We start from the raw sequence: 25,933 nt of genomic DNA on the forward strand, positions 1-25,933 counted from the left end.
AGAAAGTTATGTACTATTTTTTTAAACTCACACTATTTATAATTTCACCTAGAGTAGCCATACTTTTCTGTGGCTAATCCAGACATCTCCATTAGTTCTAATCAATTGCTAGCTATTTTTCAATGAATTTCAGGACATAGAAACATTCTACTTTATCCAGATATTCTGGATCATGTGTATTCCTTTCTTTATCTTGTTTAATATGGATGTATTTCATTTTCCATCAAAATTTAAGTGTTTCAAGTAAATTAATATGAAGGCTTGTCATTCATATTTTGCAGCTATCATATCCCTACATAACTTGTAACAAAAAATTACCTGTAAATATTTTGAGTATTTAAGGAAAATATACTACATTTCTATACAGCTATTTTTATGAGTACAAAATTATTTGATTCAGAGCATTTAAAAATGTCCTTTGGAGAATTAAAATCATAAGCCAGATAATTCCATTGCTAAATATTCATGTGCACAATTCATGTCATTATGAATACTTTATACAAACTGAAGATGCTCATCTGAACAATTGCACTGGAATCCCTCATGAAAATTTTAAGAAATCATCTGAATCTTGAATTTTAAAACTGAAAGAGTGAGTGTCTATATAAAGTTTCAATGAATGTGAAGAATTATAAATGGAAAGGGAGGATTCTAGAAAGGTAGTGGAGGAGGAAGCCCAAGGAATCTTCTCTCTCCACCTAGACAACAATTATACTGGCAGAGTCTGTCTGATGTAAATATTTTGGAATCTTCGAGTCTGTTAAAGGCTTGCAACTTCCAGGGGGAATATATGGATAGTAAACTGTGGTCAATTTGGTCAATTTCAGCTGTTAGCACAATAGTAGCTACACGTCCCTGCCCAATCAAGTAGCAGGCAGTTGAGCACATGTTCCTAGAGTGGCTTGCACACAGCATGTGGGAGTCAGGTGTGTAAAAAGGACCTTCTCCTTCAAATATCAGGGATTCTGCTCTGATTTTGGTTGCTGCTTTAGATCACAGAGGTGCAGACAAGAAGGTGGGCAGCCATTGTTGTTGCACCTCTCCTTATCGTTGTATGCCTTTCCCCTTTGGCAGAAGTGACTTCCTGGGTATTTAAGGAACCAGTGCCCTAAGAAGACCTTAAGTTTACATGTCAGTTTGATCCTTGGCACAGACATAGCCTACAACAATAGTTTTAAAAAGCAATAAGCAAGAAAAACAAATAAGAATTGATGCTCTGGAAGGGGCCCCCCGGGTGGCTCAACTGGTTAAGCGTCTGACTCTTGGTTTTGGCTCAGGTCATGATCTCACAAATCATGGGCTTGAGTCCCATGTTGGGCTCTGCATTGACAGCATGGAGCCTGCCAGGGATTCTCTCTCTTCCTCTCTCTCTGGCCCAGCTTATGTGCTCTCTCTCAAAATAAATAAATAAACTTAAAAAAAGAGTTAACACTGCAGAAGAGGGATAACTGATTTCCAGGGTTGTTATATTATTAAAATCAAATGTCTAATTTTTAGCATATAAATCACAAGGCATGCAATGAAACAACAAATTATGGCCCATTTAAGGAAAAATTTTAATCACAGAAACTTTCCCTGAAAAATATTTCACGGTAGATATACTAGAAAAAAACTTTTGAAACAACCATTTTAAAGTTGCTAAAAGAACTAAAGGAAGAACTAAAGAATAAAGCAAGCAAACAAACAAACAAAAAAACAATAAAAAACACAATGTATGACCAAAAGAAAGAGAGAAAATCTAAAAAAGAAACCAAAAATTAAATTGTGGAGCTTAAAAATAATTTTTGTCAATAAATGTGTTCATTCAGTAGATGAACTCAGAGAGGCCCACACCAAGACACATCATAATCCACTTTCAAAAACTAAAGGCCGAGAGAGAATCTTGAAAGCACCAAGCGAGAAGGTAACTCATTGTATACAAGACATCCTCAATAACATTATTAGCAGATTTCTCATCAGAAACTTTGGAGGCCAAAAGGCAGAGGGATGGTTTATTCAAAGTACTAAAAGGGAAAAAACTGTCCTATATTTGACAAAACTATTTGTCAAAAATGAGGACATTCTGGATAAATAAACATTCTGGATAAATAAATGGTGAGTTACTCTATTACTGCTGGACTTGCTCTGCAAGAAATGCTCAAGGGAGTCTTTCAAGGTAAAATAAAAAGACCTAGTTAATAACTCAAGTCTTATGAGGAAATAAAGATCTCAATAAAGGTAAATACATGGACAACTACAAAAGCTACTACTACTGGAACAATGATTTGCAACTGCACTGGTGATTTTCTACATAACTTAAGAGACTATATATTTTTTAAAAAATATTATTCTAAAAGCTAGTATTATTGTAACTTTAGTTTCTAACTCCAGATTTTGTTTTCTACAGAATTTAAGATATTAACACATTTGAAAGAATTATTGGTTCATGTTCTTGGCACACAATGCATAAAGATGTAATTTTTTGATACCAACAACAAAAAAGGACGGGGATGGAGATATATAAGAGGATATTTTTTGTATATTATTGAAGTTAAGCTAATATAAATTCAAATTAAAGTGTTATAACTTTAGGATGTTAAAGAAAGTCCCCATGGTAACCACAAAGAAAATAGCCATAGGATATACACAAAAATAAATGAGACAGGAATTTAAACATTTTACCACAAAAAAATGACTTAATACAAAAGAAGACAGTAATATGGAAAATAAAGGACAAAAATCTGTAAGGCATGTAGAAAATTACAGAAGTCCCTGCGTACTGGTAACTATGTTAAGTATAAATGGATTAAAGTCTCCAATCAAAAGCCAGAGATTGGAAGAATGACTTGAATCATATTATCCAACTATATATTGTCTACAAGAGATTTACTTTAGATCCAAAGACACAGATAGATTGAAAGTGAGAGGATGGAGAGGATTATCCATGCAAATATTAAGAAAGCAGAGCTGGCTATACTGATTATCAGACAGAATAAACTTTAAATAAAAAAAAAATGTTACAAGAGACTAAAAGTACATTAATAGAAGTTTCAATAATAGAAGTTCCAATACAGCAAGAAGATACAACAATTATAAACATTTACATGTTAGTGACAGACCATCAAAATATGTGAAGCAAAAACTGACAGAAATAGAGGGAGAAAAAGTTCAAAAATAGTAGTTGGAGTCTTCAATACTCTACTCACAATAATGGACAGAACAATCAGACAGAAGATAAGTTAGGAAAGAGGACTTAAACAACAAAATAAACCAACTAGATTTAGCAGATATATACAGAATACTATCCAAAAGCAACGGCAAATGCATTATTTTTAAAAGCACACAGGACATTTTCCAAAATAGATAATACGTTAGGTCACAAATTTAAGACTAAAAAGACTTTAAAAGTTAGAGATCATATAAAGTAACTTTTCTGACCACAACAGTATAAAGTTAGAAATCATTAACATAATTAAAACTAAAAAAAATTACAAAATAAACATTATATTCTCAAATTGATGAGTCAAAGAAGAAATCACAAAGGTAGTTAAGAAATTCTTAGAGATGAATGAAAACAGAAACACCATGTATGAGAAACTAATGAGACACAGCAAACGCAGGAGCAGGGAGGGATTCAGAACTCTAAATGCTTACATTAAGAAACGAGAAAGATCTCAAATCGACAACTTAACTTTACAACTTAAAGAACTAGAAAAAGAAATGACTAAACTCAAAGTTAGCAGAGTTAAGACAATAATAAATATAAGACTGATATAAATGAAATAGAGAATAGAAAAATAATAGATATAATCAATTAAACCAAAAGTGGATTCTTCAAAAAAGTCAAGATAAAAAAAATTTCAGCTACATAGACTAAGACAAAAAAAAAAGATACTCAAATTACTAAAACCAGAAATTAAGTGGAGACATTATTACCAATTTTACAGAAGTAAAAAGGATTATAAAAGACTACTATGACCAACTGTATGCTGACCGACTGAATAACCTAGATGAAAAGGATAAATATCCAGATACACAAAGTCTACCAAGATGAAATCATAAGTTAATAGAAAATCTGAATAGACCTATAGTTAGTGTGAAGACTGAATCAGTAATCAAAAATCTCCTGACAAAGAAAAGTCCTGGACTCAATAGCTTCTGATCAATTCCATCAAACATTTAAATAAAAACTAATTGCAATTATTGTCAACAATTCCTAAAAAAATAAATAAATAAAATAAATAAATAAATAAATAAATAAATAAAGAGGAAAGAACCCTTCCTAACGCATTCTATGAGGCCAGCATTAATCCATTAACCTGATGTCAAAACCAGACAAAAACACTAGAAAAATAAGTAAATAAATAAATTTAAAAAGCTGCAGACCATTATCTTCTAGGAATATTAATATAAAAATCCTCAATAACATCGTGGCAAACCAAATTCAGCAGCATTTTAAAAGATTCATTTACTATGGCCAAAAGAATTTATTCCTGGAATGCATGGATATTTCAACATACAAAAATCAAACAATGTAGTACACTACAATTCCAGGATAAAGGAAAAAAATGCATCATCACCTTAATTGATGCAGAAAAAGCATTCGACAAAATTTAATACCCTATTCATGATAAAAGCACTCAAAACACTAGGAATAAAAAGTAAATACTTCAGCAAAATAAAAGCCATATATTAAAAATATATAGTTAATAATACTCAATGGTGAAAGATTAAAATATTTTCCTCCAGAAACAGTAACAAGGCAAGGAAGCCTGCTTTCACCACTTCTGTTTAACTAGGATTACTAGCCAGAGCAATTAGACAAAATTAAAGGCATCTAAATTTGAAAGAAAGAAGTGAATTTATCTCTGTTCACAATCATGTGATCTTATATGTAGAAAATTCCAATGATTCCACAAAAATCTTTTAGAACTAAAAATGAATCCAATAAAATGAGAACATACAGTCAACACCCAAAATCAGTTGCATTTCTATACACTTAACAATGAACAAACCAAAGAGGAAAATTCAAAACATAATTCCATTTTAATAGCATCAAAAATACCATTCTTAGTAATTAACAAAAGAAATTTAAGACATGCACAACAGAAACTACAAAATATTTTTGTAAAAGTTTTTGAAAGAAATTAAAGGAAACATTAATTAATGGAAATGCATCCCCTATGCACAGATTGGAGTATTTTAAGTATTAAAATGTCAATAGTACCCAAGACTTTAGTGATATGAAATGTAGGATAAGTGGCCCCGCCAATACATGGGGAGATAAAACAATGCTACTCTGGACAGAAGATCACACGTCTCTAACCCTAAATCCAAAGTCCCTGCTAAGTGTGTGTCTGTCACGAGACCCAGTTGTGAGGATGAAGATTTCTAGCAAATTACTCCAAATGGAAGCACCTTTACAGTGCACACTAGTATTTCAGTGATAGGAGAAATACCCTAACTGTTCATTGACATGTCAAGTTGTCAGAAGTGCACGGACATGTTTTACTACCTATACAGGCTTTCTTTCTTGAATGTTAGCTGAGCCAGTAGCAGGAGCACATGTCATACAGTGGTTGGATGCTTCTCTTTGGTCTGAAGTGTGAAGAAAAGAAATAGGAACAATTAAGACTGCTTTTTTAGAGAAAGAGAAGCTGCTGTCTCCATTTTCTCAATAGTCTGCTTATGTCTAGACATAGATTATCTTTTAAAAAGCTATAATAGATATTTTAAATTTATTTTGAGAGAGAGAGAGAGAATTCCAGGCAGGCTCTGGATAGTGCAGAGCCTGATGTGTGGCTCAAATTCATGAACCCTGAGACCCTGACCCAAGCCGAAGTCAGATGCTTAACTAACTGAGCCACTCAGATGCCCCTATATATTTTTTTAATCTTTGCAAGTGAAAAGAAGTTTTTAAAATATACAATAGAATTAAGTTTTATTAAACAGTAATTCCATAACATCAGTACTTAGAAAAGCTTGTGGAATCTTTGGAAATTTCAAAGAAAAGAAAAAACAACCAACTTGCTTAGATGTTTCCATTTAACTTAGCCTAGATACAGTAATAATTTATAGATGTTTAGAAATACTTAACAACTATATAACTTTAATTGAGTATAAACAAGCTTAGTAATGAAATAATCCATTTATTCATCTCAGGTGATGTAGAAGATTCAGAAGTCCATACAACATGTTATATAGGCTCTCAGATGTGCAGTCAAGATAGAGAAATGTGACTTATGTCTTAATACTTATATTATGAGGTGAGAAGCTGGAAAATACTAATGCAAGCAATATTGACTACAGAGTTTCAAAAGAATGCAAAAATATTTCTACTGAAAAATAAATAAACCTTTGTAAAAAAGCTCAAATTTATATTGGACCTTGAAGGAAGGATAAGAAAGAGTAGGAGTAACATAAACTGAAGCATGGACAGAACAGAGAATGCATGTATGACACAATGAGTGGACAGGCTTTGATGTGCCATGTGTTTATTTAGGGACCTGGTATGAGAGAAGGACAGGGACACATAAAGCATGTGCATACATGCATACACACACACACACACACACACACACACAGAGTATAGTTAACCATTTTTAAATGTGATTACCTGAATCATAACTTACATAATTAGAGAAATGGAAATATTTTCCAGTTTACTTTATGGACCCCAATGGCTGATCTTTTACATATCCTGGAAAATTAGAATTCTATTTTAGAAATCACTGCTATACACAATAGTGATTATTTGTTTGTTTATTAAATGTATTTATTTATTGAGAGAGAGAGAGAGAAAGAGAGAGAATGAGTGGGGGAGGGGCAGAGAGGGAGAGAGAGAATCTCAAGCAGGCTCTGCGCTGTCAATATGAAGCCCAACATGGAGCTAGATCCCATGAACCATGAGATCATGACCTGAGCCAAAATCGAGTTGGTTGCTTAACTGACTGAGCCACACATGATGTAAAAGAGTAGAGAACGAGAGTAGTGTCAGTCTCTGAAACCATTTCTGATTATGCCAGTCCATGGTGTTCAACCTTTCCTACAGGATAGCACTACTGAAGAAGGCCTTAGAACCTTCCTAATAATAGAATCTTGAGACACTTACCAGATAAAGAAAAAGCTCTTTACTCCTCCTTAAACTTTGAGAATATTTATGTATATAAATATATACATATATAAATACTATGTATTATAGTATTATAATACAGAAAATATTGTTCATAATAATGAACTTTAACAATAAAAAATCAAACAATGTTTACTAAAATGGAATATATTGGCATGATTTAAAAAATTATAGGGGTGGGGCACCTGGGTGGCTCAGTCGGTTAAGCGGCTGACTTCGGCTCAGGTCATGATCTCATGGTTTGTGAGTTCGAGCCCCGCGTCAGGCTCTGTGCTGACAGCTCGGAGCCTGGAGCCTGCTTAGGATTCTGTGCCTCCCTCTTTCTCTGCCCTTCCCCCACTCATGCTCTGTCTCTCTCTGTCTCAAATATAAATAAACATATTTTTTTCTTTTTTTTTTAATTTTTTTTTTTCAACGTTTATTTTTTATTTTTGGGACAGAGAGAGACAGAGCATGAACGGGGGAGGGGCAGAGAGAGAGGGAGACACAGAATCGGAAACAGGCTCCAGGCTCCGAGCCATCAGCCCAGAGCCTGACGCGGGGCTCGAACTCACGGACCGCGAGATGGTGACCTGGCTGAAGTCGGACGCTTAACCGACTGCGCCACCCAGGCGCCCCAAACATATTTTTTTCTTAATTGTAAGGTTAAAAAATGTAAAAACATGTCTTCTAAAATTATGTATCAGTTACATTCACTATTAAAATAACCATGATGGTCAGCCCACAGCTATTCTTCACTAGAAATAAGAAAATTTTATGAGCTATATTCTAGGAAAAAATCATATTTACACTGAATATTAAAGTATCCAAAAAAATTGTATATTTGAGCAGTTAACTGGGTCTATTTTTTTAAGTTTTTAATGACTATGAATACTTCCATCCTCCTGTACATTAAATTTTTATAAAACACTCATGAAATATTCATGTTTCTTTTCTCACTACTCACAAATATCTTTCACATATAAATTAGTTTCATTTCTTCATACCATTTATTTCTTTGATTTATAAAATTATATACATAGGGGAGCCTGTGTGGCTCTGCCGGATGAGCATCTGACTTCAGCTTAGGTCATGATCTCATGGTTTGTGTGTTCAAGCCCCATATCAGGCTCTATGCTGACAGCTCAGAGACTGGAGCCTGTTTTGAATTCTGTGTCTCCCTCTCTCTCTGCCCCTCCTCAACTCACACACTCTCTCTCTCTCAATCTCTCAATGATAAAAACACGTTAAAAATAAAATAAAATAAAATAAAATAAAATAAAATAATACACATAAAGAGAACTCATTTTCTTAAAAATTTAAAAATTATTTGAATAGAAGTTCTTTTATTATTACAGCAGCAACCAGGCAAAGTACAGAATTATGAATGAATTTGAGTCTTCATATTAAGACATCTGGGTAAGTTTCCAGCATACAAATAATTTTACTTAAAGCTGTTATTCACTCAGTTTTCCTATTGACCTCGTTCCCTATATATTTTGACTTACATAGTTTAAACTCATTAAGACTGCTATTTTATATAAATTTTTAATTTAGATTGGGTTTATTTTTTTAATGTACACAATGAAAATAGTCCCATATATTCTTGTTTTGATTTTTAACATATAGAAGTCCTTCCATTACATTCAAATTAGAAGAAATTTCCTTTCACTGAAAATACAGAATCAATGTGGATTACTTTTATCCCCTTATCTTTGCAATTCACAAGATTTTAGAGCACTTGTATTTAATATAGACAGATGATTTTTATAGTCTATTTCTCTTATACCATGTGAAATATAGTCATTAAAATGATAACCATTTTTCTTCAGGCAGATTTATGTGGGAAATCGTGTAATTGTAGAAAATATTCCTTGTAGAGAATTTTTTAAAAGCATCGGAATTTATTAAGATTTTAAAAACTGCAGTAGTTTAGAACTAATACTAAACAATGATTATTTAAAATTGTTTCTAAAATAGTAAAATTGAATAGTATGATATATGCAAATGCAGTTTCATCCAGGCAACTGTAAATAACATGGATTAAAGAAACACTGGAATAAAAATCTTAAGTGTAACTTAACATGATGTTACAATAACTTTTAGCTATTGGAAAACGACAGGAAAACTACACATCCTCCTATAGAAAAACCATCACTACCATAATAGAAAAGAGTTATGTCTCATAGATTACTTCAAAAGAAACAAACCCTCAAACCCTCTGAGACCCATTTCATCACAATTAGTAGCCAGAGAAGTTCATTGAGAACTAGTATATTACAGCACTGAGAACACGAAATAACCATCATGTTCATGTCATTGAACCACATGAACCTTTTACTCATTATTTATAAAAGATGCTTGCTAATATATCATAAAACAAAGAAAATTTGTGAAAATATGTGTTTTTACTTATTTTTTTATTTTTTAAAGTTTTTTTAATGTGCATTTATTTTAAGAGAGATAGAGAGCATGAGCAGGACCAGGAGCGGGGAAGGGGCAGAAAGAGAAGACAGAATCCTAAGCGTGCTTCAGGCTCCGAGGGAGGTGTCAGCACAGGGCCAGACAGGGGGTGGGGGGCCTGAACTCCAAGCTGCAAGATCATGACCTGAGCTGAAGTCAGATGCTTAACCGACTGTGCCACCCAGGCGCCCCTGTGATAATATGTGTTTTAAGAACACAGACAAAAACACACACAATGATAAGACAAAATAAAACTTTGAAAGGGACCGTTGTGTGTTTGGTTTGTAGAGAGGGGAGACAGAAGACAGAAAGACCTAAAAGTATGATCATGTCATATGTCATGCAGGCACATCTGAGATGCAGTCCCAAAAGAACCCCAACAATAAAAAAAGAAGTTTTTAAGTAACAAAGACATATCAATTATTTATTTCATTATTTTTAGTAGCACCATAACACAACACAGAAAACTCCTGACAAATTTAGGAAAGTCACACATTAGGTCACATCGTAATATGACAAAACAGATTTATTTATTTTTTATTTTTTAACGTTTTTTTAATTTATTTTTGAGACAGGGAGAGACAGAGAATGAACAGGGGAAGGTCAGAGAGAGGGAGACACAGAATCTGAAACAGGCTCCAGGCTCTGAGCTGTCAGCACAGAGCCCGACGTGGGGCTGGAACTCACGGACCACGAGATCATGACCTGAGCCGAAGTCGGCCGCTTAACCGACTGAGCCACCCAGGCGCCCCGAAAAAACAGATTTAAAGAAATATCTGGGGGTGCCTTGGTGGCTCAGTCAGTTAAGCACTGGACTTCAGCTCAGGTCACGATCTCCCAGTTCACAAGTTCGAGCCCCAAGTCGAGCTCTGCTGACAGCTAGGAGCCTGGGTCCTGCTTCAGATTCTGTGCCTCCCTCTCTCTCTCTGCTCCTCACACTCATGCTGTCTCTCTCTCTTTCAAATACAAATAATAAAAATTAAAAAAAAGAAATATCTGTATGGGCTTACTCTAACTTTAGTTGAGTGGTGATGCTCATTCTCGCTATTTTCATCCTGTATTTTAAATAATCACTGGCCTTCTTTTCTAAGTATGAACAACAATAAAAAGGTTTTATATTCAATAATGGTCATAGAAAAACATGTATCGACAATAACTTCAATAAAATATTTCCACTGGAAATAAGTTACTTTCTTTTTGAGTCACAATGCAGAACAAAAGTAGTTCAATCTTGTATATCTTCACTACAAAAATGAATTAATAATTTAATAGAAAGAAATCTTCCCTATTATATTATTATTCACTCTGTTTATAGACATAGCATTGCATACTTACCATATGTTGTTCAATTATCAATGAAGAATCCAGGAACTGTTGAATAATCTGAATTTCACTGCATAATTAGTGGGTTTTTGAACAATAAAATTTGAAGTGAGTATCAAATAACATGTTTTCCAATAAAGACCTGGTTGTATCAAAATTATCTTTTGGATTCTAGCAGGTTCTAGTACACAATGAAAAATATCTACCAGTAGGCAGACCTGCGTCACACTGGGGGCAGGGAGATGGTTATGTCAACCCACAGTGTGCCATCTGCCAGGGACTTCAGGGCACTGGCTCCAACCTGGATCAGTATTGCAGCTTTCCCTGAAGATCAGGCAGAGCACCATTGCCTTTCTCTCCTAGCCCCCTTGGGACAGAGGGACTATATTTTTACTGTACCCTGCATTATCGAATAATTTCAACAGGTACCATTTATATCATAGTCTATGTAAATGGCTCTTCTTATGGTTGCATATTACACAATGTATGGACCCATACACTGTGTGCACATCTGATGGCCTTTGTTATTCTGGGTATTATTGGGAAAACTGCCAAGTTTTGAAGCTTAAATTTATATTTAAAATTTCTGCTGAATGTGCATAGGAAGCTAGAAAGTTTCCAGGGAAAAAAATGTGAATTTGTTTGACCAAAAGCCACACTACAAAGCAAGAAGTTTAGCTAATTACAGGTACTAATCATTACTCAGTAAGAAACACTGATATGCTCATTTTTCTTAAAAGCGTAATTTTCAATGCTATGTCATCAATATATTGACAAATTAATTTAACACTGTTTTAAAAATGGAAAAGTCCCACATATAAAAATATAATATTACAACAAAAATTATAAAGATCTGTATAAGGGGTGAGACAGTCAGTGGAGATACACTTACACTAATAGACCTACAGAACTCAGGAAAGTCTCAGAAATTTTAAGTGCAATGAATGAGAGCATAAAACTGAATGATCTCAAATATTTAAACAATTGTACTCTCATGCCCTCTTCCCAGATTAAAGAGAAGATGAGTTCCTCTCTCTCATCTTAACAGAAGATGCAAGGTCTATTATTTGGTAAGTGGGACCAAAGAAGTTTTGTACTCTAGAATTCTAAACAGGAGGAACATGGAGTTGATGTGCCGAATAAAATTTTGTGGGAATCATCTGACACCATTTGACACTAGCTGCCTTTCCACAGTGTCCTGACAGCCAGGTATGCCAGTAATAACTGAACAGCCTCAAAACAGATATCCGAAAATAGTTACCATTTCTCAGACTCTTGTTGATGGGGAAGTTAGAAACCCATCTGATCTCAAGGCTTGAAAACACTGTCTTTACAAACAGAGATGAGGGTGTTTTTCTTTCACTTATCCAGGCAAGGATCACCAAATACTTGGGGAACGTTTCCATTGTGAATGACAGAGACAAAGCAAACAACAACAACAAAATAAATCTAGGAAAAGAAAACCAAATCAGGGAGCAAAAACAATGCTGAAAATGAAATATCATGATAATTATCAGAGAGAAAAGACTATATTGCATAAATGAGATGAGAAATGACCAGAGAATAAAATATTTAACAATTTTAAAAACTTACAGGCAAATTGAAAGATATGTGTTGAAAACCTTAGGGGAGAGTAAAGATAAAAGTAGAGACAATGAGAGAAAACACAGGAAACATGGGGGGATTAATTGAAAAAAGCTAACATTTGATTAAGAAATTCTAATACAAAGCAATGGGGAAAAATTACTAAAAAAAAAAAAAAAAAAAAAAAAAAGCACCCAACTCTATCTTACTCCTTAGGGCATTAATGTCCAGTTTTAAAAGCGAAATAATTTTCCGATGCAAATCCTGTAAAAGAACACTTTATAGGCCATATGAAGCCTGCTGCACTAAGAGAAAGTGAGTGGGCATGTGAGTGGGAAAGTGAGTGGGAGAAAGAGGGTGGGGGCAGAGCATGGAGGTGATTCCTAGTGAAAAATGAAAACATGGAGGACCTAGGTGCTGTAATAGGGTTGTTGGTACATGGAAATTCCATACATGTAACAAATAAATTTTTCATTGTTGATGTGGAGCTTCAGCTTGAATCAATATAAATACTATTAAGCTTTCAGTTTTGGAGTATTCAAGCCAGAAAGATTCTTTATTCCAAGGGAGTTGCTGGTGCCACTGAATTTAGGGCACCCGCTTTGGGACAAAGGTACTGGGACATAGCATCTCTTTAGTTGTATCGAAATCTTTCTTGGTATTTGATCTATTAATCTTCACTCTATTCCAATTTAAGCTCCTATATTTAAAATCAGTTTGTGGGCCTATCAGGCACAGGCATAGAATTTGTAAATCCAAACACCTATCTTTCAAAACAATCTTAGAAAAAAATCCTTATTGAATGCCACTTCTTCACAAAGCTGAAAATGGATTTCTCTACCATATAAATTGATTTTTTTCTTCAGGTTTCAATTAAAATAGAACTTTTGCTAAAATTAAAATCTGGATTAAAAATTTTGGCATTATATGTAGCAATGAAGCAGGTACATAACCTTAATCACAATGTTCATAAACTAAATGCTGTAAGGTTAAAATGACCATCTATAGATTAAAATATACATACTGCAGTTGCATCCTGCAAAGCAATATTGAAGGTTTAGTGAAATTATGCAGTGAAAAAACTGTAAAGTCCAACTGTGAATTTATTTCTAAATTGTAGTTAGTTATTACACCCTTCTATTAGTAAAAATGGCAAGAATTTGAGTAAGTTTCCAATGAATCTTCCATTTACAAAATGCTACTATTTTCAAATAAAAATTATCTCCCTTATTTTCAGGAACAAAGAGAAATTCTACTACAACCTTATGTCCAAATAAACCAGAGCATCTAATAATCTCAGTTGAGATTGAAAGGATGTTTATGTGTGATTGTACCTGGCTAAACATTTCACAAATTAAAATTATGCTATTTGAGAGAATTGTTTTATGCTCTGATAAAAATAACTTGATATTTTAAAATGTCAATTTTTCATTTTTGTTTTGAATACTGAAAAGTGAGTCCCTGTTTTGAAAGATTATTATCTTCTCTTCATTTGTGCCCAATGAGGTATATAGAACATGCTTACCAAGTGTTAAATGATAGGGTAATGGAAATGCCATGTAGCCCTCCCAATCAAAAAAAATCTTGCTACACCTGTGACACACATTTTTCACTCAAAACTAAATGTCAAAATGACTTCCATTTGAAATTTAAATAGTTCAAGTTGTTATCAGATTTGTTCACAATTCATGTTTTGAAATTTAGTTTTAGGTCAATTAGTGATTGGGATGATCAGTAAGGTTTCAGCTAAACCTTGAAGAATATAATAACTGGTCTAGACAGCAACTGTACCCTAAACCTTGGACCAGGTGCAGAGTAAGCAAGTGAAATTCACAGGAAATTAATTAATGCATTATTTAGAATCAGAATCTACTAACAGGAGATGTTTTTTTTTCCTAAAATTTTCTTGCTTATGCCACCACAATCAAGCAAGAGATGATATTTATTTTTAGGTAGACGAAGATACATGAGTAGTATATAATGGATTATAGGTATTTATGAACTAGGAAAAAAACTGAACATCATCTAAACTCATGTAAATTAAAAGAAAGAAATAAAACTATGCTGAAGGAAAAAAGTAGTAGCTGAAATGTTGACTATAGTCCCTGTCTTTTCAGAGATAAATCTAAATCTATCTTCTAACAAATGCCTCAAAGGCAATGAGTATAATTATGCTTACAAAATTCTTCCTCGGAACTTTAAAATGATTAGCGTGAACTGCAAAAGAAGCATTTATTCCCTATTCAAAACTATGTATGTTCTTTTAAAAAACGTCAGAATTTCAACAATGTCGTTACCTATACAGCCAGAAGAGCGCCTTTTAAATATAGTTACAATTATACATATCATTTTAAAAAATCTTTTTAGGTGTACATGTTAGATCACAGAAAAGGAAGGAAAACTGAAATATGAAAAATGATGTGGATGGGGAGACTGTAGCTAGAGGACCAGCCATGTAATTGTTTTTTTGTAAAGTACTGCCGTCCTTTGGAAAATGTGAACTGGTACTCAGACAATGAGAGCTATCGCACGGATCTGTAGTACACAAGGTTGGGTTCCAGTGTCCTCATGCGGGAGAGAAGAAAGAGGGAGGTCTGAGGCTTGGACCCCTGCATGGAGTTGGGAATGTCAAAGTTCTTGGAAGAAAGGAAAAGTGTGGGCTAAAAAAATGTGTTTGACTTGGCAAGGAGGTGGGATAAATACTTCTTTGAAAATTAGTAACTGCAAATCTGCTCTCATAGCGCAGGAACTCTCAAATCAAGAAATTAATTTAAGATGCTTCCACCTTTGTAAAATTTCAGAGCAGCTGTTCAAAGTAAAGGGATATTTTCTGTGGAAGAATGCACCCAAACCCCAGGCCTTGCATGATACCAATAAATAAGATTAGCAAAATATGAGATCGCAATTTAAAATCATAAAATATACTACTAAACAAGCCACCATGAGCGAGATACTGTTGAAACATACAACGAACTAATGTAATTTATATAAATTAAAAATGTGATTGTTGCGGTGCCTGGGTGGCTCAGTTGGTTGGGCATCCGACTTTGGCTCAGGTCATGATCTCACAATCCGTAAGTTCAAACCCTGCATCGGGCTCTATGCTGGCAGTTCGGAGCCTGGAGCCTGCTTCAATTCTGTGTCTCCCTCTTTCTCTGCCCCTACCCTGCCTGTGCTCTGCCTCGCTCTCAAAAATAAAATAAAAACGTAAAAAAAATTTTTTAATGTGATTGTTAAATTAAAATCTTAGTAGACAGGTTTAATGGTAGTTTAAACATAAGTGAACAAAGAATTAGTGAACTGGTAGGCAGAACTGAATAATAACATGGTAAAATAATGAAACATAATAAAATATAGATACAGAGATATGGTATTCTAACTTCTAAAAAAAACAAGTTTAGCATTTACAACTGGGATTTTTCAGAATAAGGGAATAGAGAGAATGAGGGAAAAGACAATATTCGTATTCAAGAATGTAATGATATAACATTTTCCAGGATGGATGGAAGACATCAATCTTTAGATTGAGGAACATTATGAACCTCAAACAGAACAAGAACTCCACATGAAGACATGTAATTAAACCTCAAGACACCAAATTAAAATAGATATCACAAAACCAGCATAAGAAAAAAGTAAAAATATTTACAAAGAAAAAAATTTCCAAATGACAGTGATATTTCAGCTTTCTAATTCATATTTAACGTAGGCAAATTACTCCCTCAGTTCTCTATAGAAGTCCTTCCAGTAGCTATCTAAAACACATTGCAACAAACACACACACACATTACACCATACACATATATATGTGTACATATATACATATATAAGTATATGTATGTATATATGTGTGTATATACATATATATGTGTGTGTGTGTGTGTATATATATATATATATATATATATACACACACACACTTAGGGGTGCCTGGGTGGTTCAGTCAGTTAAGCGTCTGACATTGGCTCAGATCATGATCTCATGGTTTGTGATTTCAGGCCCCACTTAGGGCTTGTGCTGACAGCTCAGGGCCTGGAGCCTGCTTCAGATGCTGTGTCTCCCTCTCTCTCTGCCCCTTCCCCTCTCACACTCTGTGTCTCTCTCTCTCCCAAAAATAAACATTAAAATTTTTTAAAAATATATACTTAAAATTATATATATATGGGCTATACTCATACTTTACAGGGAAGTAATTTGTGTTCCACTTTCACAACTTTTTTTTTGTTTGTTTGAGACAGAGAGAGAGAGAAGGAAAGCACTTGAGTAGGGGGAGGGTCAGAGCGGGGAGAGAGAGAAGGAGAGGGAGACAGAGAGAGAGAGAGAGAAAGAGAGAGAGAGAGAGAGAGAGAGAGAGAGAGAGAGAGAGAGAGAATCTCAAGCAGGCTCCATGCTCAGCTTGAATCCCGATGTGGGGCTCAATCCATGACCCTGGGATCATGACCTGAGCCGAGATCAAGAGTCAGATGCTCAACTGACTGAGCCACCCAGGCACCCCACTTTTGCAACTCTTTACTGAATAAAGGAAAAACGGTGCCTAACGGTCAACAGTACTGGCTTTGGAATCTGATTTCGTGTCAGGGTTTGAATTTTAGTTTCACTATTATTTATCGACATGATCTTATAGATAAGAAGCTAAATTTTATAGTCCCAGTATTCTCCTTTATATGGATTGCCCTCAGCTTCATCCTCTGTAAGAGGATATTCATACTACCAAATTCTTCACTTTGTAGTCAAAGTCTATTGACTTAATTTATTTTCAGTTCTTAACAGAGTGACTAAAATAGAATGGATATTTGGGAACTAGGAACTGAATTGCGCCCCACCCCCCATTCATATGTTGAAACCCTAGCCTCTAATGTGATAGTAGTTAGAGGTGGGTCTTGGGGAGGTAATTAGACTTAGTGAAGTCATGAGGGTGGAGCCCCATGATGGGATCAGCATTCCCATAGGAAGAGGAAGAGAAACCAGAACTATGAGTATTCTGATCTCACTGGCAAGTTTTAAGCTATCCAAGGCTGAGTGTACTGACTGTCATTCACGTAAGGTCCCTGACTGATACTCAAAATTCACCAAACAGGTTTCTGACACGTTTTCTTTCTACATAAAATACTCACAGGTAAAGAATATACCTATCATATATACCTGAATGTCTAATTTCTGAGACAGTGATTTCTCATTGTAAATTAACAAATGTTCTTTATTATATATCAGTTTTATAAACACGAAAATCTGCTTCTGAGATAGGGATATATGGAGTAACAAAATCAGGTCTTTGAACGTGAACAACTCTGTCAGATCAAAGCCATTATAAATTCTTCATGGTTTTGCAACTTTGTAAGAAGTCTCAGAAGAATCTATTAACCTTCTTCCCTAGGGTGGAGGGGTAAGGGGTGGCGGTACTCTTCTGTCAAGTTTAATTTCTCTAATGTTCAGCTTTAACATTACTTGTCTCCAGGGTTGTACCCAAGCACCCACTTTGAATGTTCTGTAGTGTCAGAAATAATCATCTCTCTTTCTGTCTCTCTTTTCACCCTTTTTTGTTTTCTCTCTCTTAAAAATATTATTCTTGCATCTAGGGTAATGGTTGCTTCCACTGGAATCCTAGAACTCACAAGCTCATTCTTTTGGGGCACTATCTTCTCTCCTAAACCACACAGCATTTGCACAAAGACATTACCTACCCAAACCCTCTTATTATTAGAAGAAATTATAAAAGCTGACATGTTGGGGGGGGCATTACTTGAAGAATGTGGTAAATGACTGAAGACAGATTAATATTTCTGGTACTTCTATAAAAAAACCTATTATTCTCAGTAAAAATGAATAAGCAGGTGCCAACACAGATGAAACTAGGATGATTTTTATCTGTTCTGTCTCCATTGTCCACTAAGCCAATCCTTCATAGAAGGGCTCACGCTTTTCTTCATAGAACAAACAGCTAGCTCATGCTTTTTACAGAACCCTTACACCATACATATTAGGATCAGGCCAGGGCCCAGGGCCAGCACAGGAGGGACAGTATAATTTTCATTACTATATACTCACCAATACTTTATATTACTATATACTCATCGTTTTCCTTACTATCGTTTTGCAGTTCTATATCCCAATCAATACACTCCACCTCTCATAATTTACTATGATTTCCTACTTTAGTTTCGTCTTTTAATGGGAAAACAAACCACATTTTCACAACATGATGAAATTCTATATAAGTGAACAGAAGTGCTATAAATTGTTTTAACTTCTCAGAATTAGCTTATTCTATTACTCCACCTGCCATAATTAGTAGTAATAGCTTGAGTTTTCAAAACACAATTTTGAAATAAATTTTAGTAGACAGATGACTTTTTATAGATTGTTTCATAAATGCATGTAAAGTACACTTACTTGTGGAAGAAATCTTATTAATAAATGAAAAACAAGCGCATATTTTAGAATATTCAGGCATCCAATATGACATGTCAGCAGTTGTTTTTCCCACCACCAAATTTTTAAATACTAACTTTCCCCCCAATATTGAACTTTGGAGATTTTGTGAAACTTTCCATCTTTGTTAAAGATAAAAAGTTTCCCACTCTTTATTCAAGTTATTCTCAAGAAGAATAGGACAGTGGAAATGTCTTCCCAACTCTACTAAAAAAAAAGGACATACTGAAGAAAAATAAAAGCCCACTCACACAAGCACACTGAATGTCAGCTTGAATTAACCAACACAATTTGAAAGCACTGACTCACTTTGAACTCCATGGGAGCGTACTATTTTCCAGGTTTCTGATGCCACTTCTTTGACATCCACCTGATAGTGATGAATAGGCACACCTCCATGGGAGTCCGGCTTGTTGAAAGAAACCTTGGCTGTGGTCTGTGACAGCTCTATAATCTTCACTCCATAGGGACTGGATGGCACATCTACAAATTAGTAGAAACAAAGGAAATATAAGCCAGGTAATATGGATGGCCATTATTAAAATTTATGCTATTTTTAAAATTAGGAATAAAGGAACATTTCTCCCTATGTCACTTAATATATGTGAATTACAAAGCTTGCATAAACTGATAAATGATGTCTTCAAATTGCAAGAAAGTACACACTAGTCAATCTTTACAACTATATCAAATAAAGAATATTCAATATCAAATCTCATTGACTGGGGCAGTAATTTTAGTTGTCTTTTCTATACAATATTAGGATTTTATTTGCATTCATGGAAAACAAGCTTGTGTGTGTGTGTGTGTGTGTGTGAGAGAGAGAGAGAGAGAGAGAGAAGGAGAGACAGAGAGAGAGAGAGAGGGAGAGAGAAAGGGAGGAAGAGAGAAGGAGAGACAGAGAGAGGGAGGGAGGGAGAGAGAAAGGGAGGGAGAGAGAGAGAGAGAAGGAGACACACACACACACACACACACACACAGAGAATGAGAGAGAGAGAGAGAGAGAGAATGCAGATACAATTAGAAGAAGAAGCAGGGGTGCTTGGGTGGGTCAGTCAGTGAAGCATGCAACTTTGGCTCAGGTCAAGATTCACGTTCATGGGTAGGAGCCCTTCACTGGGCTCTGTGCTGACAGGTCAGAACCTGGAGCCAACTTCATATTCTGTGTCTCCCTTTCTCTCTGCCCCTCCCCTGCACACACTCTGTCTCTCTCTGTCTCTCAAAAAAAAATATATATATATACATATACATATATATATATACATATATATGTATGAAAAACCAGACTTTATTGAATTTTTAGTATAAATAGTTATCTTTTGTGAAAATTTGAGATTTATTTTCTTCTTGTTCATTCAAATTATATTAATAATTTTGGGAAAGTATTAAGTTTAGAACACATGTCATTATGAACTAAATAAAATTGCAAGCTGTCTGTTTTAGCTTCATTTATGTATTATTTAACTAAAATAAACCTTTATTTGAAATAGTTAAGTTGTAATCACTGTATTTAAAAAAAATAGCTATAAAATCTTTCTTGTGTGTGTTTTTGTATCAATTCATTACTCACATTATTTAAAGGTCAATAAAGTATCCTGAAGGAAAATTTATATCATTTTCCAGCATACAAAACTTTATAAACAAGTATCAAAAATGGTAAAAAGGCACGAGGGAAAAATTCTCATTGGAATTAACGAATTGAAACTTCTAGTGCAGAAACATGAAGAATTAGAGGCACATTAAACATTGAAGGGATCTATGTCTCTCAATTTATCTTTCTTTTCTTTTCCTTTTTAAAAAAGTAATCTCTATACCCAACATGGGGTTCAAACCCAAGATCCCAAGGAAGGTCAAAGAATCACATGCTATACTGAGTGAGCCAGCCAGGAGCACCTGTCTCTCTTTCTTTTCAATACCACATTGGAAACAATCATAAAATTGGAAAATTTCATATAATTTACTTAAAAATATACATATATTATAAAAATATGATTAAATATGTCATTTCATCTTTGAACACAATTTTATTTTAAAAAGGTGATTGAAAATAACAGTAAATGCAAATCCCTATTGTATATAATCAAACATTAATATAAAAATCTCTAATGGCTGTCAAAAGTCAACTGTCCCTTATTTGCTGAAGCTGAAGGAGAGCACGGTAGATCACATAAAAATATGCCTTATAATTGGTATTGGCAAGAGCCAGGAGGTCAGGTTTTTGGTCTTTGGATGTGAATATTGCAGAGAAATGTACCAATGTACATTTCAGCTCTAATTAGTAACAGTGAATTATTTGGAGATAATATTTTAAATGCATTGTGGAATAACTCAAAGGTTTGGAAATAAATGTGTAGAATACTGATGCCTCCCAAAGTCATATTGCTATTAAAATCTTATCTGGAAATAAAAATTGTAAATTATCTAAATAATCTATGAAATGTCACCATACATAAACCTTATAATATTTTCATGTTTCTTTAATCCCTAGATTATAACTGTAGGTTCTTTTCACCCGTAGGTTTGATCTAAAGTTTACAGAAAGGAAACACACACACACCAACACATTGATTGTTTTTTTTTTAATATGAAATTTATTGTCAAATTGGTTTCCATACAACACCCAGTGCTCATCCCAACAGGTGCTCTCCTCAATGCCCATCACCCAACCTCCCCTCTCTCCCACCCCCCCATCACCCTCAGTTTATTCTCAGTTTTTAAGAGTTTCTTATGGTTTGGCTCCCTCTCTCTCTAACTTTTTTTCCCTTCCCTTCCTCTCCCCCATGGTCTTCTGTTAAGTTTCTCAGGATCCACATAAGAGTGAAAACATAAGGTATCTGTCTTTCCCTGTATGACTTATTTCACTTAGCATAACACTCTTCAGTTCCATCCACATTGCTACAAAAGGCCATATTTCATTCTTTCTCATTGCCAAGTAGTATTCCATTGTGTATATAAACCACAATTTCTTTATCCATTCATCAGTTGATGGACATTTAGGCTCTTTCCATAATTTGGCTATTGTTGAGAGTGCTGCTATGAACATTGGGGTACAAGTGACCCTATGCATCAGCACTCCTGTATCCCTTGGGTATATTCCTAGCAGTGCTATTGCTGGGTCATAGGGTAGATCTATTTTTAACTTTTTGAGGAACTTCCACACTGTTTTCCAGAGTGGCTGCACCAGTTTGCATTCCCACCAACAGTGCAAGAGGGTTCCCGTTTCTCCACATCCTCTCCAGCATCTATAGTCTCCTGATTTGTTCATTTTAGCCACTCTGACTGGCATGAGGTTGTATCTCATGTACCTGTTGGCCATCTAGATGTCTTCTTTAGAGAAGTGTCTATTCATGTTTTCTGCCCATTTCTTCACTGGATTATTTGTTTTTTTGGCGTGGAGAAGAATGAAACTAGACCACTTTCTTACACCATTCACAAAAATAAACTCAAAATGGATAAAGGACCTGAATGTGAGACAGGAAACTATCAAAACCCTAGAGAAGAAAGCAGGAAAAAACCCCTCTGACCTCAGCCGCAGCAATTTCTTACTTGACACATCTTCAAAGGCAAGGGAATTAAAAGCAAAAATTGACTATTGGGACCTCATGAAGATAAAAAGCTTCTGCACTGCAAAGGAAACAATCAACAAAACTAAAAGGCAACTAACGGAATAGGAAAAGATATTTGCAAATGACATATCGGACAAAGGGCTAGTATGCAAAATCTATAAAGAACTCACATTGATTGTTTAGAAGACTGCCAATTCTTCACCCCCATGCCCATGACTCTCTAATGTCAACTAGGCCTGAATTGGACAAAATGGCAATTATAATCTTCAGTTTAAGGATACTTTTAAAAAACAATGATTCAGTTGGTTAAGTGCCTGACTGTTGATTTCAGCTCAGGTCATGAACTCATGGTTTGTGAGTTCAAACCCCACAATGGGCTCTGCATTGACAGTGCTGAACCTGCTTGGGATTCATTCTCTCTCTCTCTCTCTCTCAAAATAAAGAAATAAACTTAAAAAAATAAAAAAAGAAAGGTACTAAGTACTGAGATTGGGAGGAAGAGATGTGATACCTCTTGGGCTCCACCTTTGAGCCCATTTGGAAGGGGTCCACACATTTGGAAGGGACATGGTCCTTGATTCTTACTCTGACCACAGACATATGCAGTATCAGCTGAGCTGTGCACTTGACATGATACAACTACAGATAAATAAGGCTTTTTTTCTTAGCATGAAGGTACCACTACCAAAACTTGAGCCAGTGGGTATCTTTTTCTGGCCAGATAGTCTATTTTCAGACCTGTTGACTCTTACTCTGGTTTTCCATTTATATTTACTTTTTGTTGGCCTCTACTTTCTGTTACCTGACTAAAAGAAAAACATGCTTATGACTAATATCTTCCTAAATATTTTTCTTTTATATTCTGATTTTATATGTCCAACCACTTACTGGCTACCAAATTATTCCATGTATATGTGTACACACACACACACACACACACACACACACTCACTCACTGAGTGAGTAAAAGGGACCGGAATATACTCAGTCCCCAGGAAATATATGACGAATTAAACATTTCAGTAATTAAAAATAATATACAAAGTAGAGAACATATTCAAGTGAATAGGGCCAAATATGCCTAGAACCAATGTCTCCAATTCTTCACCCTCTCCATTGTTTTTTTTTTTTTTAACACAGGTAACTTTATTTTTTTTTCAATATATGAAGTTTATTGTCAAATTGGTTTCCATACAACACCCAGTGCTCATCCCAAAAGGTGCCCTCCTCAATACCCATCACCCACCCTCCCCTCCCTCCCACCCCCCATCAACCCTCAGTTTCTTCTCAGTTTTTAAGTCTCTTATGCTTTGGCTCTCTTCCACTCTAACCTCTTTTTTTTCCTTCCCCTCCCCCATGGGTTTCTGTTAAGTTTCTCAGGATCCACATAAGAGTGAAACCATATGGTATCTGTCTTTCTCTGTATGGCTTATTTCACTTAGCATAACACTCTCCAGTGTTTTTTAATCACATTCATCCTTGAGCCTATCTCTTATATACAACACAATAAGTCAAAGTTATTTCCATCATTCCCACATCAAATTTTTGTGTTCACCTCCTCCTTCCTGCTTCCACTGTGAAGCCCAAGTCCTATCTGCCTCTACCTGCAATGCCATTAGTGGCTCTTCGCTTCCTTTCCTATTGGACATCCCACCAAATTTCAATCCATATGGTGTGTAAATGCAAAATCAATCTTTCTAAAGCACCACTCTACTCACGCCACTTCCCTAAGCAGGGTATTCAGAAGCTTCCTCCTCTTTATACCTTGAAGCTTAGACCTTTCAGTCTGGCTTTCAATATCCTGAATTACCTAACCTCACTGGGTCTATGCAAACAGAGGATCATATTGTAGAAGGCTATCAAACACAGTCCAATGTTTCAAATGGGGCTTGTGGATCTTGAATTCCATACACAAAGCTTCCATCACTGTTAGCATATTATTCTTTCTTTTTTTTTTTTAATTTTTTTTAATTTTTTTTAACGTTTATTCATTTTAGAGACAGAGAGAGACAGAGCATGAATGGGAGAAGGTCAGAGAGAGAGGAAGACACAGAATCTGAAACAGGCTCCAGGCTCTGAGCTATCAGCACAGAGCCCGACGTGGGGCTCAAACTCACGGACCGTGAGATCATGACCCGAGCCGAAGTCGGTCGCCCAACCGACTGAGCCACCCAGGCGCCCCTGTTAGCATATTTTTCTAAACTATTTCTTAGCATCCTCCGTCTCAATAATTAATGAATGCTACCCATCATTGAATGAATAGAACAATTGTACAAACACACGTTTCTTTCTTTATTCTTTCTTTTCACCTCTACTAGAACCAATATAGAGTTGGATGAAGAGCCTAGATATATATCATCAGAATCTATGGATCCAAAGTCTGGTTTTGCTACCTTTCTCAGCTGCAATCTTGGACAAATCTTGTCTTTTCAACCATCAGTATTTTTCTTTCTAAAATGGAGATTGGAATAATACCCAATGCTAAGGTTGCTATGAGTATCAAGTAATGAATAACACAAAACAGAACCTGAGGTACATTAAGCACTTAGTAAGTGTTAGTCATCGTAATTTTGTTATCTCTCCCTGATAACTATCCCCCTTCTATTACATTATTGTGCATCCACTGACACCTATCAATATTTCAGTTTAAGGTAATAGATCTAACACTGAGGTTCAGCTTAGAAATGTGAACTGTGTGTAACAGCAAAGAATTGGTGCCATAATCTAGGAGTAGGACAGAAACAATCTTTAGCAGATTGTTGTAGGAGTTGCCAGAGGACCCTGCACAAATTAAATGTATCGACTCTTAGTTTCCTCATAAACAAAAAGGTAATAATGCCAACACTGAAGTTGCTATTGTGAGGATGCATTGCTGGATATAAGTCACTGGAAATTCACAAAAACTATTTTCCCTTATCCTTTCTGTAAAAAGGCTGTCAGCATATTCATAATGTTGATAAATTTTTGATATTATGCATATACCTAAAGCCATAGTTTGGTCAAAGCATAAAGGCAAAAACTTCTAAAAAGTCTGCCTTGGTGATTATTTTATCTTGTAATAGATCAAGAAACAATGGAAAAGGTTGATTCTCTGACTTTAATTCTGATAAATAAAAGAATGGAATTAAATAAAGAGATACTAGCAAATGAAGCGGAAGAACATGAAGCCTTATTTTAAAAAAGAGCACAGCAATCTGATATATATACAAATGTATGAAAACAGATTCAAAATAATACATCAAATATTACGTTCCTCTGCCTAACAGAAAAAGGAGACCAAAGTGAGGCTATACTCTAGAAAGCAAAATTCTGAAAATATATGTCCAAAGATACTCATGTGGAAGATAAAGAATGGAGCTCGTAAATATAATGTAAGCACACAGGAGATCACGGATGACTAAATGTTTTAGAAACATTTCTAAAGTGAGGGGCACATGGGTAGCTCAGTCTGTTAAAGTGTCCAGAGTGGGTCTGAGCC

The 25,933-nt window shown here is 35.1% G+C and overlaps 1 protein-coding gene across 3 annotated transcripts in view; it reads right to left on the reverse strand.

The window, feature by feature from the left end:
* Positions 1 to 25,933, reverse strand: part of NCAM2 (neural cell adhesion molecule 2) — a 520,619-nt gene that overhangs the window by 68,986 nt on the left and 425,700 nt on the right. For all 3 annotated transcript variants that reach the window (XM_045501591.1, XM_045501590.1, XM_045501592.1), the window contains one exon: positions 19,199 to 19,372. In XM_045501591.1, coding sequence (XP_045357547.1) covers positions 19,199 to 19,372 — 174 coding nt within the window. The remainder of the gene's footprint in view (positions 1 to 19,198; positions 19,373 to 25,933) is intronic.

This window comes from Leopardus geoffroyi, chromosome C2 (genome assembly GCF_018350155.1).
Source record: "Leopardus geoffroyi isolate Oge1 chromosome C2, O.geoffroyi_Oge1_pat1.0, whole genome shotgun sequence".
Taxonomy (NCBI): domain Eukaryota; kingdom Metazoa; phylum Chordata; class Mammalia; order Carnivora; family Felidae; genus Leopardus; species Leopardus geoffroyi.